Source organism: Ursus maritimus, unplaced genomic scaffold (assembly GCF_017311325.1).
Source record: "Ursus maritimus isolate PB19 unplaced genomic scaffold, ASM1731132v1 scaffold_1, whole genome shotgun sequence".
Classification (NCBI taxonomy): Eukaryota; Metazoa; Chordata; class Mammalia; order Carnivora; family Ursidae; genus Ursus; species Ursus maritimus.
Genome location: NW_024423343.1, coordinates 7,284,942 through 7,304,303, shown reverse-complemented (window position 1 = coordinate 7,304,303; position 19,362 = coordinate 7,284,942). Strand labels below are relative to the sequence as shown.

At 50.9% G+C, this 19,362-nt stretch overlaps 1 protein-coding gene across 1 annotated transcript in view; it reads right to left on the bottom strand.

Annotated features, from left to right (window-relative positions):
* NGEF (neuronal guanine nucleotide exchange factor) overlaps nucleotides 1-19,362 on the bottom strand; it is a 36,911-nt gene that overhangs the window by 10,486 nt on the left and 7,063 nt on the right. Inside the window, exons 3-4 of the mRNA XM_040638927.1 lie at nucleotides 18,823-19,124; nucleotides 1,089-1,249 (exon numbers count right to left, since the gene is read on the bottom strand). Of these exons, the coding sequence (XP_040494861.1) occupies nucleotides 1,089-1,249; nucleotides 18,823-19,124 (463 nt within the window). The remainder of the gene's footprint in view (nucleotides 1-1,088; nucleotides 1,250-18,822; nucleotides 19,125-19,362) is intronic.

Below are 19,362 nucleotides of genomic sequence, written 5' to 3'. Positions count from 1 at the left end.
AGAGAAAGGGGCCTTATGTTTGACACACATGCTGGCGTGTTCACAGATGAGGCAACGACGGGGATTTGCTTCAGAGGGATCCTGTGGGTGGCGGGGAGGGCTGGGGATGCGGGCAAACCCAGATGCCGGGCCGGGGGTGGGCTCGTCACACGGGCGTCTCTACTCCTGCGTGTCTGGAAGTCTCCACGATACAGTGTAAGTAAATACATAAATAAAAAGACTCCCTTTCCCCAACAGGGTGAAGCGGCCAAGGGGTCTCTCAGCAACCTTGTGCCCGAGCCCACTGGGCGGGGCTGCCCTGAGGAGGTGGGTGTCCGTGCGGAGGAGGAGGGACCCACGGGGGGCCCACAGAGTGCCCGGGGTGCCCCAGGGGTGGAGGGGCCCCTCCTGCCACACCATGGCTTCACATCTGAACGTGCGCAGTTGGACCAGCTCATCCAAAGCTGAGTTTTGCACTTGGAGCCTCAGACTCCACAACCCAGCGGGAAATGGTCGGTGAAAGTTCTATCTTCCCAGTACAACTGGTGTCCTTTTCTTCTTTGCGAGAATCAGTTAACGGTGGTTTATTCCGCCTCCAGTTAAGCCTCTCCCATCCTTCGTACAGGCAAAACGACGGAGGCACAGGTCCCAAGCCGCTTCCACAAACGGTTGCAAACACCATCCAGTTGGAGAGAGAAGGCACACGTCCGGGACGGGGCTCTGCACCGGCCCCCCGAGAGTCTTGGGGCCGTGCATGCGCCCAGCCAGGGTTTTAGGACACCAGGATAAAGTGCAGCTCGCACGGACCCCCTGGACCTGGTCAGGACACCCACCATACACCTGCCTGACGGTAGGGGATGCGTGGAGCCCTGTGGTGATGGGAAGGAACCTGCAGGTAGCAGCCCTGCTCAGGGGACGCGATCTGCCGCCCTGCTGGGAGGGGTGGCAGACGGCTGGGTTTACGTATTTATTTATATCTTACTACAGATAATTCCAAACACACAAGCAGAGAAGCCAGTGTAACGAGCCCTTGCCACCAGCTTCAGCCGTGCCCCAGGTGAGAAGCTTCTGGAAGCCTGGCCTCACAAGGCCCAGGGCAGGTGGCTCACCGCTCACTGACGGCCATGACGTCCAGCACGTTGGAGAAGAGGATGTGCGCCTCAGACGGGTGCAGGATCTTCTTCAGACGCTCATTCTCCATGAAGTGAGACACAAGCAGGCTCAGGCTTTTGTAGTAGGAGGCCTCGGAAGTGACCAGCTCGAACATGGCCTGTGTCGGGACAAACAGGCAAGAGGAGGGCCAGGGGTCACCTCCCAGGCCTCACCTTGTGGGGGACATCTACTGCGCCCCCAGTTAGAGACGCAGAGAGAGGCTGGCCTGTGTGCGTGAGGGCACTTCCACACGCCGGCAGCGAGCCCCCCTGTGCACGACAGGTAGAGAGAACGTGCTCGTGGCTCCCTTTGTTGAACACCGGAGACCACCTAACCTCCGAAACACAGAGCGGCTGAAAACCCAAGAGGTCAGTCATCTACCAGAGCCCCAGCAACCGCTAAGGGTGACGCAGAGGGTCCCCTGGTGCGGGATGGGCATGAACGTCGGTGCAGAGGGACTCCCACCCTTACAGCTCCAGGGACGGCTGGAAGGACACAGGCCACAGTGTCAACCACAGATATCAGCAGGGGGTGCAGCTTATACCTTTTTACCCTTTAACATGTCTGAAAATTGAAAAATGAGCATCTTATTTCTTTCACAGTCTAATTTTATAATGTAATTGATAAATCAAATCTCATTTTGAGAAAGAAAAAGAAATCCGGAATCTAATAAGCTTTTTGGAGGCCCCCTTATTCTGATCATCAAGGCTTTGCACACAGCGAAACGAGGCTCTGTTCTCTCCAGCAAGGAGCTTCTCTGGAGTAAGGGTGCTAGCTTCTGGCTGACCTTCCTCCCTTGCACCCAAGCGAACCAACGATGCTTCCTGAGGGTGGGCTCAGGTCCCACAGTAGCTGCCCAGAAGGGACCGTGTAGTGGGGCGAACTGTGGACTCACCCCCCAAAAGCTGTGTCATCCATGTCTGAGGCTCTGGCACCTACGAATGTGAACTTATTTGGGAACAAGTTCTTTACAGAAGGATGTCAAGGACATCACTCTGGACTGAGAGTCTGAATCCAATGACAGGTATTTGACACAGGAGGGACGCCTGACGCGGAGGCATGGGGAGGAGGCCGTGTGGAGACAAGGCGGAGCATGGTATGCTGCCCCACGCCGAGGGCCGCCTGCAGCTGCCACTAGAAAGGGCGAAGGGCTCCCCGGAGCCCCAGGGACGCTGAGGCCCCCGCCGCCTGCTAATTTGTTACAGAGGCCCCCGAGAGGGGATGGAAGGAGAGGGAGGAGCACAGGGACTCTGGTCCTCCCCATGCCCCGACCACCCCACATTGCACTGCAACCCCCACCGCCACTGGCCAGAGCCCTGATGCAGGGCTCGAGGTTCTGGCAATGAAAGCTGGAGCTCCAGGGCTCTTCGAGGACAGGTGGAAGGAGACAGGGAGGGACTAGCATTTGTTCCAACCGCACTAGGAATCCTCCCGGGTCCCCCATGAAGAGCTTATAGGAGCTCCCGTTTCACCAAAAGGAACCAGATGCAGAAGCGATGTAATGCTCCCCAAGTCACCGCTGGATGGTGGACGAGCAGAGACGCAACGCGAGGGTTTCCTGAGCACAGGCCCCGCCACCATGCTGCCCGGTGAGACCGCAGGCAGAGCAGGGATTAAAAGAAGGGACAGGTGTGTAAGTTGGGGACATGCGGTAGCATAAACCTGCCCAGCAACAGCAACAAAGTTCACACGGAAGTCACGGCAGGGGTCACCCGCCCATCACAGAGCCTGGGCCACCGCAGCAGAGCCCACCTGGTGCCCTAGCATCTGCACCTGACCTGGGCTGACAGGAGACGGGCCTGCGGCCTCTCTGGAATCATCCCCAAGTCACAGCGGCCTGGTCCACTTAGCAGACGAAGCCACAGACAGCACATCCCACCCGCCGGGCTCGCCGGCGGCCCCAGCGCTGATGACCCAGTGCTCGACCTGCCGACGGCCCCCCAAGCCCGGTGTCAAGAGCTCCACCCGGACGGCAAGGGGCTCCTCCATCAGCGTCAGCGCGCGGACATCAAACCACGGCCCCGCTGCTAGATTTTAGTTTCCTAAGGAAATGTCAAGCCACTGCATCTTGCAAGTTCTAAGCACATATAACTAAAAAACCCCCCAACACTGACACGGATGAGTCTGCAGGGAGGAAACAACACCGTACCCAGCCCGCGGCCCCACAGACGACGGCGTGTCTCCCCGAGGGGCACACGTCAGGCCGCCTGGGGTTGCACCCACATCCCCGGGCCCACGGCATTTGTCTGTGGGGGTTCAGGGGGCTGAGGCAGGAGGGCCCTTGAGTGGACCCCGCAGCGGGCTGGGCCTGCCTCGCTGCTCACTGACTCCCCCCCCAACCCCGCTGACAGGCCGTTAGTGGCCCGTGAACTTTGCTGTTTGTCTTCATTTTAAGTCACGTTATTTGCCACATCGATATGGTCACCTTTTCCTTATCGATATTCTTTCTACCCTTTTTCAAGCCTCGTAGTGGCAGCGCAGGGCTGATGGGGATCTGGGCTCTGTCTGCTCTCCAGACTCACTCACTCATTCATTCGCTTGTTCACTCACTCACTCATTCACTCACTCACTCATTCATTCATTCATTCACTCACTCACTCACTCTCCCAACTGCTCCCATGTTTGCCAAGCGCCTGTCTAGGCCCCGGGCATTCAGTGGTGAGCACGGCCAACTCCCTGCCACCATGGAGCCTGCGTCCTGGGGGTGGGGACAGAGCAGACAGGAGCACAACACTCCCGATCAGGCGGTGAGAAAGGCCACGGAGCAGACGGGGAGAGGTGTGTGTGAGTGTGTGTGTGAATGTGTATGTGAGCGTGTGAGAGACTGTGTATATGTGAGTGTGAGAACACGTACATGTGTGAGCGTATACATATCAATGCGCGCACGCACGTGTGTATGAATGAGCATAAGAATGTGTGTGTGTGTGAACATGTGTAAGAACGGGTGCGTGTGTGTGAACGGGTGTAAGAATGGGTGCGTGTGTGTGAGCCTGTGTAAGAACAGGCGTGAGTGTGTGGACGTGTGTAAGAACGTGCGTGTGTGAGAACGTGCGTGCGTGTGAACGTGTGTGAGAACGTGCGCGTGTGTGAACGTGTGTAAGAATGTGCATGCATATGTGAATGTGTGTAAGAATGTGCGTGTGTGTGGACGTGTGTGAGAACGTGCGTGCGTGTGAACGTGTGTAAGAATGTGCATGCGTATGTGAATGTGTGTAAGAATGTGCGTGTGAGTGTGTGAGCGTGTGTAAGAATGTGCGTGACTTGCTTACTGCAGGCACTTGAGAAACCACTGCTCTGGGCCAGGCTGGCTGCCCACCACCCGGCCGCTGTGACCCGCGTGGCTGGGCTCGCGCGGGACCTTGGCCTCACGGAATACTCCGCTAGACTGACCCGGACTTTACGAATCACGGCTGGTCTCTCAAGGGTGCTCTCAGTGCTCGGTCTGATTAGTGTTCTGTGTGATTCCTGCCAATATTCCTGCTCTGCTTCCAGGGCTTTTGCAGCCCTGCCACCACCAAACCGCTTCCCGCCTGGGTTCTTTTCAAGGGGTGAGAGCCGCTCAGCTCTGGATGCTGCGCGGGAGGGGCCAGGCTGGGTGGCTCTGCGGTTGGCGGGGACGGTGGCGGGCCTGGCGTCCGCTAGGGGCAGCTGCGCAGCACAACGGTCAAGGTTTCTGCCCTGGAGTTAGGCAGACGTCGGCCAGGAATGCGAACTGCTTTACCCAGATAAGCCTGTTTCCATGCGCACAAAATGGGAACAACAGTCCCCAGCGGACAGTCCTCAGCCTGGGGCCCGCCCATCTCAGAGCACCTGCTGGGCGCCCAGGGTCATGACCGAGCCGGCATCAGGGCGCTGCCCTCACAGGACTGAGCTTCACAGATGGCGCTCCGGCCAGAGGGGTCAAGGGGGGCTTGTACTAGGAGGTGACACTGGATGTGACAGCAAGCCCATTCCCAGGGGCGCAAATGCTCACTCAGAGAAGGGATGTGGGCACCTGGTGGGACAGTGGGGACTGGTGGCCAGGCCACGAGAGGGGACCACGGAGGGAACAACAGACTCCTGTTTGCATTTTTGAGTCTGTCCCCGTGCCCGCTGTGTGGGCCAGAACCACACAGCCCTGTTTTCTGGGAGGGTTGCTCCTGAGCTCTGGGTGTGTTCACACCACTTCCAAGCTGGCCTGTGGACGCGAAGCCACGTCCATCTCCCTGCAGGCCTCCCCAGCGCGCTTGGAAGGCACAAGATCCTATCTTCCCAGTAAATGTAGATTGTTCTCCAAAGAGAGGAAACGACAGAAAGAAATCATTGGTGTCCCGCCTGGGACCATCCCCGCTCTGTCTCACACGAGCCGGCCAGGCTTAGTCCAGCTGGTAGCAACTACCCCTCCCTGGGGCCGTCCAGAGACGCGTGAGACTGCGGATCCCAGACAAGCACTGCACCCCTCGAAGATAAGACACTCCAGAGACGCACAAAGCTGGGACCCCTTGCTAATGCAGTGTGGGCCACGGGGGCTGCCTGGGGTTTGCTGGGGGGCTGTAGGCCATCTCACCACGGGCGGGGAGGGAGCCCACAGTTAGGACCACCTGGGCCACACTGTTAGAGCAATACATTTGAAGAGACACATGAGACCCCAGCCCACCAGCAAGGGGAATCAAACAGGAGCAGGGACACCTGGAGGCAAACACAACCTGCTTCTGATCGAGGGAGGTGCGAAAACACAGAGCACTACTTGTTAAAAACCCAGTTTCCTGACCCCCAGTCGCTGTGATCTCAGACAGTTCAGCTGGTGTTGTCCTCCACCGTCTGCCCAGGTCCTCGGGGTCCGGCCAGGCGAGCCCACCTCCTCCACGCCCCGCTCCCACGTGGCCACTGGCATTGGTCCTCATTCTTCCACCAGCAGAGCGAGCACAGACCAAGTGGTCCCCCACCCTGCTCTTCACCTGCACCGTCTCCTTGTAACTCAGGGTGCTCTGAACCCCCCACGCGGTGCGTTCTGTCCAGCTCTGGATTCTTTCCGGCTTCCCCTGACCTCAGTGTTTGTGAATCACAGCCATCTGACGCCCTCACCTTCCCTTTATCACGATGTGCCCGTGGGACCTGAGTCACCAGGGTGATCTCTGTGGCGGTTGGAGACAAAGGCCGCCTGCGTCCACGGCCGTAGTTGTCCACTGTGGCGTCAGCACAGCCAAGAAGCAGAGGCACCCCCTCCCCGACAGTCCCGGGTTGGGAGCAGCCCCCCTTGCCTCTTCCCAAGTCCCAGGCTCTTCCCAGGACAGGCTATCCATGGTGGCCGGGTCTGAGCTCCCATCTGAGCGGGCGAAGGGAACAAAATGGATCTTTTAAGGTCGCGTGCGTCCTCCCACCTGGTATGGACTACCCAGTCTGGGGCAGGCACTTAGGGCAGCCCAAGCTGGCCAAGGCGCCACCTGATCTCCCACCCAGCTCCAGGAACTCTGGCGCTCTCCATCCTCCGGGCCGCCCTGGCTCGTCATCTGACCCGACCTGGCCAGGAGCCCCCTCCTGACACAGGACGCACACCTCTCGTGGAACAAGGAAAAGTTGGGCATTATTCCAAGTCACCAGAGTGAGGCCTGGACCAGAGTCAAGAGAAAGGAGATGATCTCCGCTGAAGGCCCTGCGTCACCAGGGCCACTCAGACCTGACAGACGACTTCTCATTATTCTGTAATGCAGCACGTGCTGCTTCCCAAAAATCACACCAGAGAGAAGGTTCATTTTCCAAGAACTCAGGACCGTTCCTGTTGCCCCTGTCTCCAGAATGAAGCATCTTTCTCTCCTTAAATCCAGGAAACGCTTGGCTACGTTTCTCTCTTAGTCAGGACACTCCTGCTCAGACACACAGGTGGGTGCAGCCCTCACCCGGTGACCGTATGTCACGAATGTCCTTGTTCTCTCCAACTTGTCTGTGCAGGGTCAGCAGAGACAAATGGCCCCAGGGTCGTCCAACACCCGACAGGCACCCGTCACCTCACTCGGTCCTCATGACAGCCCTGAAGGTCTCCCAGACTGTCCCCACCAGGCAGAGGCGGGTGCTGAGGTCACATGGCCTGTGAGTGGTGAAACGTGGAGTTTTGTCCTTTTGACTCCAGGGCCCCTGTGTGTCCAGTGCTCTGCTATGGAATGAGGAGGACTTCCACACAGACACCGAGGTGGCCCCACGAGCCCAGAGCCCCGCGGTGCCTGGCCAGCGCCCTGTCTCCTCGGAGGTGGGCCTGCTGTGATTTATACAGAAGCTGCCTCCCTCCTACGCCGGGCTGCAGACTGTCCAGGTCCTTAATCATCTGCTTATCATGTGCTGCTTCCAAGGAGGTGCTTCCTAAGTTTGTTCAAGGAAAAATCTCTAAATTACCATCAAACGTGAGCGTGGGGAGCAGGGGGTCTGGGAAGCAGAACCTTTCGGGGGGGGGACGTTACGAGTGGGTGGGCATTACTGACCCACCCGTATCACCCATAAACCAGGACCGGCTCACGTTTGACGGTAATGGCATGAGGCTTTGCTCCCTTCTGTGGCTGGCACAGTAATTCACCTGTCACAGGCATTACGGTGGCCGGAAGTGACTCCAAAAAGGCTCTCACTAAACAAAAGTCCCTAAGAGTGTCTGTTTCTTCCATGAACAATGATGAAGTCAGATTCCAGAGCCCGCGCCTTGACCCACTGCAGTGAGGTCCAGTCCACGTGGGAAACGCAAGGAGGGACAAGACTGAGGGAGGTCGTGAGGCTTCCGCTGTCACAGGGCGTGGCGACAACGACCCCACCGTGTTGCTGCGGGCCTAGGGCTCACGTGGGAAATTCGAGCTTGCCTGCAGCCCCTGGGGGCCCAGAGTGCCCCCCACGCCACCAGCAGTCCAAACCCAAGCCTCGGGAAGCTCACACACACGACAAGCGCCAATGGCTACGTTTTCTCCAGACCACCAGGTAAGGTGATTTATGAAAAAATGTACACAAAAGTAGGTAAAAAGTTAAAAAGACACATTGTTGAAACGCTGTTCAGCCTCACTCACAGTCAGAGAAATGCAGATTAAAAGCACCGTGAATTACCACTTAGGATCTAGCCCCTCGGTCAAGACAAAATGATCGACTAACGTGCAGCGGTGACGTCGAGCCGGACCCTCGCACCGGAGCGTGAAGACGGTCTCTTCCCCAGATTTAAACAGCAGGTAACTTCAAAGTCCGCAGTGCCACTTAGCCATGGTTCTCCACCGTGGGGACTTCATTCTTAAACAATGCTGCACTGACTGTCCTTGATCCACGTTTTTTTGTTCTAAGTTTAAAGATTTTATTTATTTGAGAGACAGTGAGCGAGAGAGAGAGAGCATAAGCCAGGGTAGGAAAAAAAAAGAATGGGGAGCTCCATTTGGGCTGATGCAGAAAAAATTTTTTAAACGTTTTACCAAGTTAAAAAAGAAAGCAGGACACATAACAATCCACTAGCACGGACACTGGTCCCGGGGGACAGGCGCGGAGGAGATGTTTTTCACTGTAAATCCGTTTACTCTTTTTGCACTTTATATTAGGCACATAAATTACTTATCCAAAAGATTCCTTTTAAAAATGACAAATGCAAAGTTCTCTTTGTTAGAAGAGTTAGGGTGTTTGTCATAGGACGGGAGCTATCTGACGGTCTGGGTGACGGCCACCGTCGGACTCAAACCACAGGGCAAACGCCCTGCCCTCCTGACTGGAGACTCATTTGCTGAATGGTTAAGGTTTATCCTAAAGAGACAAGTATGTGGTTCAAGGCGGGTTGGTGAGCAAAATAACAATCACGATTTAATTTCTTGTTAGAAGTACATCATACTAAAAATCCATTAATTTTCTTCTAAAATGGATAGTTTTCTTTAAAAAAAAATAAAGTACATTAAAATTCAAAGTTGTGAAAACAGGTTGAAAAACAAACTAAAAAACCTGTCCCATTCCGGAGGCCAAGCAGACTCAGATTGTGGTAGGTCCTGACAGATCCCCTAGACAGCTGCACTGGGGAAGCCACTGCGTCCCCTCCCTCCTGGTCCCCGGCAGAACGAAGCCGGGGCTGTCCTGCTGCTGGAAAGGACCAGCCCGCGCAGGCCACCCCAAGGGAGTGTCTGTGTGACCCTGTCTCCGTGGAGACACTCAAGTACCCTTCCCTGCTCATTTTTCAAGCACACCCAGCTCACCAGGATCAGGGACCAGAGCAAGTCTGTCTTTTCTATCCCCTTTGCCTCGACAGGTTCCTGGCGCTCGCCGGGGACACAAGTCCTGCCAGCCGCAGGAGTGACCACTCCAGGTCATGCTGGGGACGGCCCCTGCAGCTGCTCCATTACTTCTCAGGACCCCTGCGTCAGCCTGCTGAGACTCAAGTACTGTGCGATGCTTCCAGCAGGGAGGTGCCCGCCCCCACCCCTCCCCAGTCCTGGTCCCTCCTCTTTGCTTTTGAGTGTCTTTTCAGGATCAGTCCTCAGTCCACTGCGTTCCGGGGAAGGCCCTGTCCTCCCCCAGCGGAACAGCCTACCCCCTCGACAGCCCCCTCCCGCCCAACCTTGTAATTTGAAAGTATGTCTGGTTATTTTCTCAAACTGCTGTGTTTTCAGACAGTAACTCCAACATCGTTCCAAATAGGAGGGTAGGAACCAAGAGTTTCAGAATAAGTTTAAAAAACAAAAACAGAACCAAGAAAATCCTACCCGACGTCTAAGACAACGTGTTCCAATTTCAGCTACCTAATTTTTACTTAGAAAAGGAGGGAAACATACCATTTTATTCTTAAACTGTGATTCTTCAATGACTGACTAAGACTGAGGCCTCCCAAAAGGCCATCATTTTGGGGTATTTTCCTTGTGTGAACAGTAGTTCATTGCAACCTGCTGCTTTTGTAGCTGAGGAGAAGATGTTCCAACAACAGATTGAGCTGGTGGTACGAGTTGTCTGACTTGCTTTGATAAATGAGATCTAATGCAGAAATCACTGATTTGGAACAAAAATATCTGAAGATCTCACTGTTGTGTCCCTTGCCAAATATTAACAAAATAGACACTCACATTAGGCTTTTAAAAATAAATAGGAAAAGTCAGATCAGGGGCGCCTGGGTGGCTCAGTTGGTTAAACATCTGACTCTTGGTTTCAGCTCAGGTCATGGTCTCAGGGTTGTGGGATCGAGCCCTGTGACTGGCTCCACGCTCAGCAGGGAGTCAGAGACTCTCTCCCTCTCCCTCCCCTCTGCTCCTCCCACCGCCCCCCACCCCCAAGAGCTCTGTGTGCATGGGGGGTGGCATGGGTGTGCACGGTCTCCCTTTCCCAAATAAATAAATAGTCAGACCGTAAAGACTCAGCAAGACATGTGGAAGCCTGTGTGTCCATGTGATTTGCGACCACATGTGACTATAGTATTTATTAGGTCACCCTAGTTATTTAAATATCTCTACTGGATCCACTGGAAATGACAAAAATGTAATTTATTACATCTCTTTATTTTCCGTGCCAATTCTGCTATAGGTGGAATGTTCTATCCTGCCTTTTAAAAAAATTTGTTTTTAATTTGTATTTATTTATTTTAGAAAGAGGAGTAAGCACAAGCAAGGGGAGGGGCAGAGGAGGAGGGAGGGGGACAAGCTGACTGCATAGTGCAGAGCCCCCCACCGTGGAGCTCAAGCCCACGACCCCGAGATCACACCTGAGGGGAAACCGAGAGACAGACCCACAATCAGCTGAGCGTCCAGGAGCCCCTCTATCCTGCCTTTTAAAAACTCAATGTGTCATACACATTCACCTAGTTCATTCTTTGAAAGCATGTTTTTTACGTGTTTTGCCTTTGTACACGGTCTTACTAAATTTCCCCTATCGCTGGGCATTTCAGTTCTTCTCGCCATTCTTCCCCTAATTTTGGCTGGGTGAACATTGTAATAAATGACTATTTGTGCACATTTCTGATTTTTCAAAATAAATTTCTAGGAATAGAAACACTAGACAGTGTGCAAACATCCCCTTGCAAGGGTTTGGTACAAATATTGCTATTTTCTTCCTATCAGCTGTGTTTGAGTATACTCATTGAAAAATCCCCCAACACCAGGCTTTAAATATATTTATATTTAAAAGTCTCTGCCATTTGAAATGCTAGTACCTCAATGTTGCTTTAATTTGAACCTCTTCGATTAAACCAGTGAGTCTGAGATTTTCCCCCTTTTTTCATTTAATCACTGGCCACTGGCAGTTTTCCTGAGAACTGTTTTGTCCATTGTTCTTTGGGATACTCATCTTTTTCTTATCGATAGAGCTCACTAATCGATCGAGAGCTGGGTTTTGCGGACATGTACAAAAACAGCTAAGTGTTGTATGTTTATCTTACACTCAGCTGTCTCCCTGAAATGCCCAGTACAGATCCGGGACTTCTGACTCCCTCGAGAGTTTTAAGTCGGCCGCCATCATTGGAAGGTAGGCGTGGCTTTGTCCTTCTTTACAGCTTTATCTCTTTTTTTTTTTTTTTAAAGATTTTATTTATTTATTCGACAGAGATAGAGACAGCCAGCGAGAGAGGGAACACAAGCAGGGGGAGTGGGAGAGGAAGAAGCAGGCTCACAGCAGAAGAGCCTGATGTGGGGCTCGATCCCAGAACGCCGGGATCACGCCCTGAGCCGAAGGCAGACGCTAAACCGCTGTGCCACCCAGGCGCCCCTACAGCTTTATCTCTTATTTCTTTCCCTGTTTTGCTAAAACTTCCAGACCAACATCAGCATTTAGCAAGCTTCATCGTCTTGCCTTTACTGCCACCAATAATTCTGCATGAAATGTGATCTTGAATATAGACCTAAGATATTCCTCATAAATTTCAGAAAGAATCGTGAGTTCTGTTCAGCTGGAAATAAATGTACTACCTCCCTTTTCGATATCTTTGAAGATCAGGGTATTCTCCTCTGGCCTATTGATAGGATAAATTCTGGCCGCAAACTTTACACCATCTTTGCAATCATGCAGAGGTGCTCAATGTGTGTTCTTCTTTTTTTTCTTTTTTAAAGATTTTATTTATTCATTTGAGAGAGAGAGAGAGAGAGAGTACGAGTGCGGGGCCGGGGGGGGGGNGGCTGGTCAGAGGCAGAGGGAGCAGCAGACTCTGCGCTGAGCGGGGAGACCAACACAGGGCTGGAGCGCAGGACCCTGGGATCATGACCTGAGCTGAAGGCAGACGCTTAACCACTTAACTGACCGAGCCACCCAGGCACCCCTCAATGTATGTTATTCTTTTAATGTATCTCCAGATTTGATTTTCTTGTGTTTTATGTAAATTTTTGCCTTACGTCATAGTGAGACAGATCTAGGTTTTATTTTTGGGGGTATGTGGGAAAGAGTGCTTATTTGATAGGGTTGAACAGAATGAGGACATTCAACCTGTTTCTTTTCCTTTTCCTCCCCCTTTTATAATGTTTTAGTTTTTAAATTAAAATGCAGTAAAACTGACTTTTGGATGCACAGTTCTATGAATTTTAACACAGGTATAGATTCTTATAACCAACTGTCACCAGGACACACAATGGTTCTATTACTCCAAAAAAGTCCCCTGTGCTATCCTTAGTCACACCCCCCCCCATCCCTGGGGACCACTGATCTGGTCTCCGTCACTGTAACTTTGTCTTGTTCAGAAGGTCCTACAGATGCGCTCACATAGTGTGCAGCCTTTCTGATTTCTTTCAGTCGGCAACATGCCTTTGAAATTGACCTCAGCTGTGTATCAATAGATCTTTCTAGTACTAAGTCAAGCGCCCTTGTACGGACCTTCCAGAATCTCTTTATCTGTTAAAGGATATTTGGGCTGTTCCCAGTTTTTGGCTGTGATGAATAGAGCTCCTCTAAACATTCATGTGCAGGGTTTTTAATAAACTGTAAGCTTTTATTTCTATAGGACAGGGGTTCTTAACCAGGAACTACTTTTGCTCCCCAGGGGACATTCAGCTAGGTCTAGAGACATTTTTGATTGTCACAGCTGGGGGTAGGGGTCTGCTGGCATCTATTAGCAGAGATGCTGCGAAACGTCTTACAATGCACAGGAGAGCCCCCCTCGCTCCCCAGCAAAGAATGATCCAGTCCCAAATGTCATAATGTCGCTCTTGAGACACTGCTCTAGGTAAACAGCTACAATTGGAACCGCTGGGCTGTACGGTGTCCGGTCGCTCGTGAGAGACTGCCAACTCTCTCCAGAGCGGCCAGACCATTTTGCAATCCCACCAGCAATGTACGTGAATTCAAGCTGTCCCGCATCCACACCAGCACTTGGTATTGTATTTAAAAATTTTTTAAGCTAGTGTGTATTATCATTATTAGCTGGAAGAGGGCTTTTTTTTTTTGTAGATTTCTTGAGATTTTCTATATAAACCATCATCATATCATCTGTGAACAGGGACAGTTTATACCTAACTTCCCTGCAGACTTTCTCTCCGACTCAGGGATTATTTAGAAATGTGTCCCTCGATTTCTAAGTGTTTGGAGATTTTCCTGTTATCTTTACACCAGTAATTTTTATTTTAATTCCATTATGACCAGAGAACATACTTTGTATGATTTGAATTCTTTCAAGTTTGTTAAAGTGCGCTATGGTCGACCTTGGCGAATATTCTGTGTGCACCTGAAAAAATCAAGTGGAGTGTCCTAGAAATGTGATGAATTCCAGCTGGTTGATGACACCCAACTCTTCTACATCCTGACTGATTTCATGTCTCCTGGTCCCACAGATCACGAAGAGAGGAGTGAAGTCTTTATGTGGATTTTGTTTTAATGTGTGTGTGCGCTACTGATCAGATTTGCTTACTAATACTTTCAAATGATTTCTGTATTTCCCTCTTTTCCATGCTCTAGACCACAAGTCAGCAAACCATAGCCTATGGGCTGGCCAACTGGAAGCATGAAGAAAGTTTAACTGGACTGTCCATCCTTTCACGCGCTATTTGCAGCTATGACATTACAGGCGAGCGGAGTGGTTTTGAAAGAGGCTATACGGCCTGCAAAGCCTAAAATACTTACTATCTGGTCCTTTAAGAACGGATGATCCCTTCTATTTCCTGACCAACATTGTAGCAACCTGTGGCTCTTGAAGCAGAAGTTAAAGTTACATAGAATTAAATGTTCAGTTCTTCAGTTGCACCGGCCATATTTCAAACGCTCAATAATCACACGTGGCTGATGACTTTGGGGGACGCAAATACAGAACATTTCCAACGTTGCAGAAAGTTCTGCTCGGCAGCAGTGTTCTAGACTATTCCAAGGGACAAGGGACTACTCTGTGCTTTGACTGCTGGGCACAACTCAGCCATCTGGGTGCAACATCTCCTTTGTAGATTTTTTTGGTTACCTGGTTTATTTTGGTGTTTAAAAAATTTTTAGTTTTGAGTCAGTTTTTGATAGCTTCTATTTTCCTAGGAAGGCCAGCATCTTATCACTTTACATCTGCTTTCCTTAGGACTGAGTTTGTGTGTGCATCCCCCCACCCCGAATGTCTTAAACCTGACCTCTTAGTTCTATTTTGTATGTATTCCTTATTTAATAATTAAAGCCTGCAGGTTGTGAATTTTTATCCAAATGCAGCTTTGGCAGCATTCCACATAGCATCCTCCTCATTATCTTAGAAATAATCTGTCGATGTAAGATTTACTTTCTTATCTCAAAGGTTAGGAGCATTTTAAACATTTCTGATTTGAGGTTTTTACATTGTTTACATTTATTTTCTTGCTTCACTGCACTATAGTGAGTGATTATGACTGATACAATTTTAATAAATAATGAACTTTTTCTTATGGCTTAATATACAACCACTTTTTGGTGGTATTTATGGACACTGGATAATAAGATTGCTTCTCTGAAGGGCAGTGCTGTCCAACAGAAATAGAAGTCTCATAGACAATTTTAAATTTCTTAGTAACCATTAAAAAAGGTAAAAAGAACCAGGAAAATTTTAACATATTTTATTTAATCTACTATATCCAGAATATTGTATCAGCATGGAATAGAAAAATTATTAATAAGGTACTTCGCTTTCTTTCTTTTTATTTATTTATTTCCCCCAAATTTGGTGTGTATGTTATACACACACCACGTTTCCATGAGGATCAGCCGTGTTACGTGTTCAGTAGCGACCACTGGCCAGCGGCCGCTGCAGTACACACCACACCTTCAGCGACTGCAAAGTTCAGTAAAAATATTTTAACCCACCTCATCACTTTCTGCAGACTGCTAATACCCATGGGATGTCCCACTCCTGCAGAATAGTATGGTGTGGACAGCAACGTCTGCTCACGTATCTGCCAGAGTCTGGCTGCCAGTTCATAATAGCTTGTAATATTACCTTTTCATTGTAAAGTGTACCTCTTAAGAACAGCCTTCCTGATCATAGACATAACGTCCAGGAGACTAGGTTTCAAAAAAATAAAAAGTCTGGCAGACTTCCTACATAAAAATGTTTTTATGTGGAAAAAAGATACCACAAAGCAAGAAGCCACTGAAGTTTGCTTGATTGAGGTCAGTCTGTCCAGCTCTTTATCTTGTTAACTCATTTATCTTCACAACCCTGTGCTGCAGGTACTAGGATTATCCCAGTTTTACAGATAAGGAAACTAAAGCACAGAGGTTAAGTAACTTGCCCAAGGTCACACAGCTAAGAAGTAGCAGAACTGGGATTCAAACCCATGCTACATCACTTCTCACATACTATACGACGGAAGAAAACATTTTAAGCCTCTTAAAAAAATGTAAAAGCCAGAATGTATAAAAAGCTGCCATCCATCAAGAAGAGAAATTAAACAACCCAACAGAAAAAAGGGCAAAGGATAAGAACAGGCAAGTCATTGAAAAAGAAGTGGAAAGAACCAATATATACATGAAAAGATGCTCAATTTACAAGTCAGCAAGGACAGGCAGATTAAAACGAGATAACGAGTTTTTCATCCAACAGATGGGCAGATGAGAGCAAAAATCGCGAAGTCTGCTAACCCTGGACACGAAGCGTCCACCACCATTTATTTATTAAAGATTTATTTATTGGGGAGAGAGAGCATATGCATGAGTGGGAGGGGCAGAGGGAGAGAATCTCAAGCCTACTCCACACTGAGCGTAGAGCCCTAAGTGGGGCTCGATCTCATGACCCTGAGATCATGACCTAAGCCAAAACCAAGAGTCGGATGCCCAACCAACTGCACCATCCAGGCACCCCTGCCCACCATTTAAACTGCACTTCCGTCTTGACCAGCCGCGGCCGGGCGCACAGAAGCTCCCCTAATCAGGCTCCCCACGCGGCCACTTGCAAAGCTGTGCAGGATCTGCCAGCGCTCTGGGCGGCAGGCTACTCTCCAGGAGCAACCCCCGCCCCCGCCGCACACTTCTCTCCCCACCTGGGAGCCCCTCGTGTTCGTCCTTGCACTCACTCAAGCCAGCTGCACTCAGGACACAGGGAGATGTTTCCATGAAAACCAAGCTGAAGGCTCTACGTTGCTAAAAACCCGAATCAAAATCGAACTGCTGTTGAATAGAACAAGTGTAAATACGGAGGAGACCTCATAAAGATCCGTGAGGATTTTGCACCTAAGAGTCTTCCTCCCAAATGTCTGACCCCCCAACCAGCTGGTGCATTATGCCTGTCCTTCATCGGGAGAGAGAAGCCGGACACGGCCGATCCTCTGGTGAGAAGCCAGGAGCCAAGGAAAGGCCAACACATGTTTGCACTGCATTTTTTAAACAATGAAAATCTATTAATGAGTAGCTTATTTAATTTTAAAACATTTAAAGATAAAGCGATACCTTTATCAATGTCAAGGGTACCTTTAATAACACAAAATGGCCCATTTCCTTTAACTTATCCTGGATTCCATTCTGTCTCGCAGGATAATGGGTCTAGATTTTCAATCAGTTGGAGGATTTCTGTCTTTCCATGGAGGATTTAAGCAATTTACACTCATGATAACTAAGATGTTTGCTATTGACTCTGCCGCCTTATTTTATGCTATTTTTGGGGGGCTTTTTTACTGTTTGCTTTTATTACAAAGGCCCTGTCCTCTCTGCTTTTAACCTTGCTGATGTCGTAGAAGGCTTTATCATGTTTTAAGTTCTACTAGGGTTTATCTCTAAGCTTTCCAAAGGACTTGAATCTTTACCTCTCTAATTATCAAGGTAAAAAAACAGCATTCCACCAGAAACTGGTCTTTTTTCCTTGTTCTGGGGACAGAAAAAAAAGGTCCCGTGGTGGTAATACTGTGTGAAGGGAGCCAAAAACAAAACAGTATTGCATAATTCCTTTTATGTGAAAGTCAAAGTTAGGCACGGTGGCCCTGCCTGTGGCTGGGGGAGCTCCGAGGTAAGAGGGACAGACCACTGCAGGAGAATTTCTCCACGTGTTCTGGCACCTTCCACGGGGTAGCTTTTCTCAGTTCAGCTCCCCCTGCCTCAGTGGAGATATCCCCCACGTGCTTCATTTCTGGCTGGGGGCGAGTGGCTTCTTTACGTCTTCTCCAGTGTTTTTGTGTAAAACAGGGAGAAGCCGCATTGGGAACAGGTGATTTCCCATTATTTACATCAGATGTTTCATTAGAAACTCCTGACGCAGCCATTTACAAACCCCTGCTCACAAGTCCTAAGGGGAGTCAAGTTGCAACAGATCCCTCCTGATCCTTCCAGACTGGGTGTGGGAGGGTCTGCACAAATCCAGCCTCCCAAGCCTTCCCCAGCAGCCAGCGAGCGCACCCTAGTCAGCAGTAGTCTCAGTCCTGGTCACCAGCAGTGTGTGCCGGTTACTCTGCCTTGTAAGTACACGAGAGGAGCAAATGTGTCTATAGACTCCTGTGCAGGAGGGACCGGAGTTCAAGTCAGGCAGGACATCTGGGGCTAGTACAAGTCCCAGGACAGGTCTGAAGGGGCGTGTGCGTATGGGGGACAGGACACGGCTGATGACATCGCACTGAACCAAATCTCTTCATTTCCCCCACCATCTCCACTTCAGGAATTTCAACGGTGAACACACAGGTGCATGGTCACCATTCCTCCCCACCGTTCTCTTCCCTTGCCCTTCATCAGCCGGGTTCCGTCTCTCTAGACCACGGGCTTTCTCTCTACACCCGGGTAACCTTTGCTCCACTGAAATGCACACGCAGATTTCTCAGCACCGCGTTTCCGCTCCTGTAACTTTCTCGTGGATCATTTCTCCTGCTAGCAACAAACCGTCAGGCAGCCCCGTGCTCTTGCCTCGGCCTAGCGGACGGGTAAGGTCGGCTTGGGCCGCCAAGTGGAGCAGGGAAGGCACGGCCCTCCACTTCGGCACCCTTTCAGCAAGGTTCGCGGGACTCCGGAATAAAGCCGTGGACGTGAACCACAGGGGGCTGACTTCCTTCACAGGCTCAGCGAGCTCGGCGTCACCGAGGGCACCAGCGCTCACGTGTGTCCCCGGGAATACCGGACAGTCCCGGGCGCAGAAAGATCGCCACCTTGCTCTCTACCGACACAGCTACGCGGCAAACACTCCCCACTGGGCTGAGCTCTCCTACAAGGTAACGAGCTATGTTTTGTTGCCTGTGAAATAACGTGAATTTCCCTGCGGGTCCTGGATGGCTAAACCCTGCCAGGAATACTGGTGAGCCCGCGGGGGCGCCTCTCCTCACGGAGGAAGCCTCACCCATGTTGGTAAAAACGCCCGCATGCTCTGAACGGAGCTCCCACCCCTGGGCGGCCCTTTACCTCCTGCAGTTTGATCTCCTCGGGCTGGAGGATTTCCAGCACCCCGCTACTCTGGATCTCGGGGAGATCCTGCCAGAGGTTAAATCTTGAGTGCGGGTTACTGAGCAGGCAGATCTGGGGCAGAGCCTTCCTCTCGGGTGGGCTTGCTGGCTCGTCCTCCTCCTCCTCGTCCTCCTCCTCTTCTGGAGCCTCCTCGCTGGCAGGGGAACCACTGGCACTGGTGTGTATTTCCGCATCCTGCTGCCTCCTGGTTTCAATCTCTTGGAGTGTTGACTTATCTCGGTATTCCTGATACAGGAGCCCTGGGAGCAAACAGAATTGTAATGAAGAAAAGGGAAAGATTTCAGAGGACGCTCTTTCCCAATCACTAGGTCAAGACTTGGCCCTCTCATCAAGGGCAGGTGCTACGCCTATGAGTAGAGACAGCCAGCCAGCCCCGCGCCGGCTCCGCAGAGGGCCCCATGAACGGCCCCATGAACGGCCACTGTCTTCATTTCTTGGGAATGATCAGCATATGGAAGTTTTTTTTTTTTTTTTTTT